Consider the following 2,652-nt stretch of genomic DNA (forward strand, 5'->3'; position numbering starts at 1 on the left):
CCAAACGTGCGGCCTTGTATCAAAGAGGTCCCCACAAGAACAGAGGTCAGCACCAAAGGAAACCATCCCAACTCACAGCAGGGGATCTCAGGGAGCAAAGCATCCATGAGTCACACCACCCAATTTGATGGCTGACAAGGCTTTGGGGGCTTCTGCCTGCTTTGGAAAGGGGGCCCCTGGAGACCCATTGCAGAGAGGGGGGCCTGCATTTTGGGGGTGTCGGGCCTTTGGTTGTCCGGGGGCCATTTTGAGTCCCTGAGGCAGGGTGGGGACAAGGGGCGGGGCTGGCCTGGCTGTGATGTGCTCTGGTACCTGTGACATCACAGGGGTCATGTCACAATGGGGGCAGCTGGAAGTGGCCCCAGCAGGTAACGCTGCCCCAGTCCAGCCTGGGCAAGCGACGAGTGCGCACAGGCGGGAAGCTGCACCTGAGCCAGTGGTTCTCACTCGGAATTCAGGAGGGACCCTTCACAGGAGCATCTTGGGCGTGGAACGGTGCTGCTGCAGGGGCAGTGGGACGGGCCTTGCTACTTGCCAACTGCCTGGGCCGTCTCCTTCCTGCCCCAACTTTCCTGCAGCTCCCATCCACCCTTCCCACCCTGCCCATTCCTCCCCCCACCCCCACCCCCTAAACACCCCCCCCCTTCCTTCCCTTTCAGCCCCACTTAACCCCTTGTCTCCCTACTCCTGCAGGCCATGGAGGCCTTAGTAGTCCTTGTCCTTCTTGTGCAAACCCTCATCCAGTACCCACAGATGGTGGGGGATGGGCTGGATGAGGCCACCCGTTTGCACATGGAGATGCGTGAGAAGTATCTGAACCAGGAAATGACTCGGCTGCTGCAGGAGCTGGAGCAGAGCAGCTTGGAGCACAGTGTCAGGGCCTGGGGAGCCCTGCTCTGGGCCACCTTGGGGCAGTGGCACTTCTGGGCTCTTGTTGGAGTCCTGGGCCTTCTCTTGGCACTGTGCTTTAGCCTCAGGAAAAGGAGCCGTGAGCCACACAGCAGTGCACCCCAGGAGAATGCCAGCAGCAACGTGGAGGCACAGGAAGATGAAGAAAAAGATAAGATGGTGGCAAAGAAAGGAGGAAAAAGTGATGATGTAAATGTAGAGGAAGACAGCAAGGATGGAAATGCAGAGGTTGGTAGCCGTGTTGACACAAATGCAGATGATGTTAAAAAGGAAGGAAATGATGAGACTGAGGATGAAAATGAAGACCAAGTTAATGGCAGTGCAAATGTGGAAGGAAGCAATGCTGCTGGAAGAGAAGCAAGGCAAGATGGTGCAAATGGAGACCGAGAGCAAGATCCTGAAAGTAAGCTTGTCAGGTTTATAGAGGAGTGCATACGCTGGCCTGTTCTGGACAGAGGTTGCATGATAAGGGACCTGATAGATGATTTGACTCGTGCCTTTGGATGCCTCTTGTCAAGTCGTTTCTACCCAGTGCCACAGCAAGCCATCGGCATGGACAGTGCCTTTGAAGGTTGGAGTCCCTGCCAGGAGGATCTTGTGTACCGTGTCCTTGTACCCCTCAATCCTCCCCCGGGGCACACCTTCCAGCTGGAGCTGATCACTGCCGCAGGGATGCCAGCAAAGAAATTCTGCATCCGTGTGGAGCAGGTCCCCATGCCTGAGGAAGAGCTGAGGAGGAATGAGCAGCTCAGCCTCCTCTCCAACCTCTGTACTCGTTCCTACCTAGATGTGGAGAAAACTACCCTATGGTTCCGTCTGTTGGTGAGAACGAGTTGGTTGCGTTTGCCTCAGTCCAACCATTGGCATTTAAGGTTGCTGCCCTCCAGCCGCTCCTGTAAATTCCGGCTGACCAAAGGCGGAGAAAGCTTCCGCGTTGAGGTGCTGTTTGGGGTGCAGCAAGGAAACTCAGACATCTATGTGAGCAGCCAGTCTGGAGAGGCCCTCTTCACCCCAAGCACAGTGTGGTCTGAGACCTACGCCGTGGCAGAGATGAAGTTCTTCAGCCACATTGCCCGGCAGGCTCCACATGACAGCTGCCACCTCAGATGCCTGCAGCTCTTGGCCCGTACCGTGGTGGACACAGCCTTTTCCAGTTATACCCTCAAGACCATCATGATGCACCTCCTCAACACCATCCCCATGGCACAGTGGTGCAGGAGGGATTGCCGCCAGCGCCTGCTGGATAGCTTGGATTACCTGCGCTGCTGCCTGCAGAAGAAACGCCTGGACAGCTTTGTCATAGGCAACCAGAGCATCCCACTGGAGATCGACTTGCCTCCACACTTCCAAACGCTTCAGCCAGCCAACCTTTTCTGGCACCTGGCACAGGATCCAGATGCCCACAGAGAGGCCTGGCAAGACTTCTTTTTCCTCCGCTATCGCCTCAAACAACTGCTCGTGGCCATTGACGGACAAGCCAGCTCTGCTCCAGGGACTCCCATCGGATGAATGAAGAGCACAGATTAGCAGTAGTTAATATTGAAGTAGTTAATTGTAGTCTTTCTCACCATGATGCTCCAAACGGCCACGGCAGACCTCGATGATCACGACGGGATCTACATTCGAGATCGTACCGATGGAAGCCTATTCAACCTAAGGCGACTGAAGGCCCACACCAAGGCCTTAAACCATCTTGTCCGGGAGCTGCTTTATGCTGATGACGCCGCCCTTGTTGCCCACACA

General features: G+C 55.7%; 1 protein-coding gene across 1 annotated transcript; it reads left to right on the top strand.

The window, feature by feature from the left end:
• The first annotated feature begins 6 nt into the window (after positions 1 to 6).
• Positions 7 to 2,438, top strand: LOC113962148 (inositol 1,4,5-trisphosphate receptor-interacting protein-like 1). The gene is made up of 2 exons (XM_027672949.1): positions 7 to 1,050; positions 1,216 to 2,438. Exons 1-2 carry the CDS (start codon positions 697 to 699, stop codon positions 2,416 to 2,418), a joined length of 1,557 nt encoding a protein of 518 aa, XP_027528750.1. The 5' UTR covers positions 7 to 696; the 3' UTR covers positions 2,419 to 2,438.
• Positions 2,439 to 2,652: the final 214 nt, after the last annotated feature.

Source organism: Neopelma chrysocephalum, unplaced genomic scaffold, assembly GCF_003984885.1.
Source record: "Neopelma chrysocephalum unplaced genomic scaffold, ASM398488v2 Primary Assembly neopelma1_111932, whole genome shotgun sequence".
Classification (NCBI taxonomy): Eukaryota; Metazoa; Chordata; class Aves; order Passeriformes; family Pipridae; genus Neopelma; species Neopelma chrysocephalum.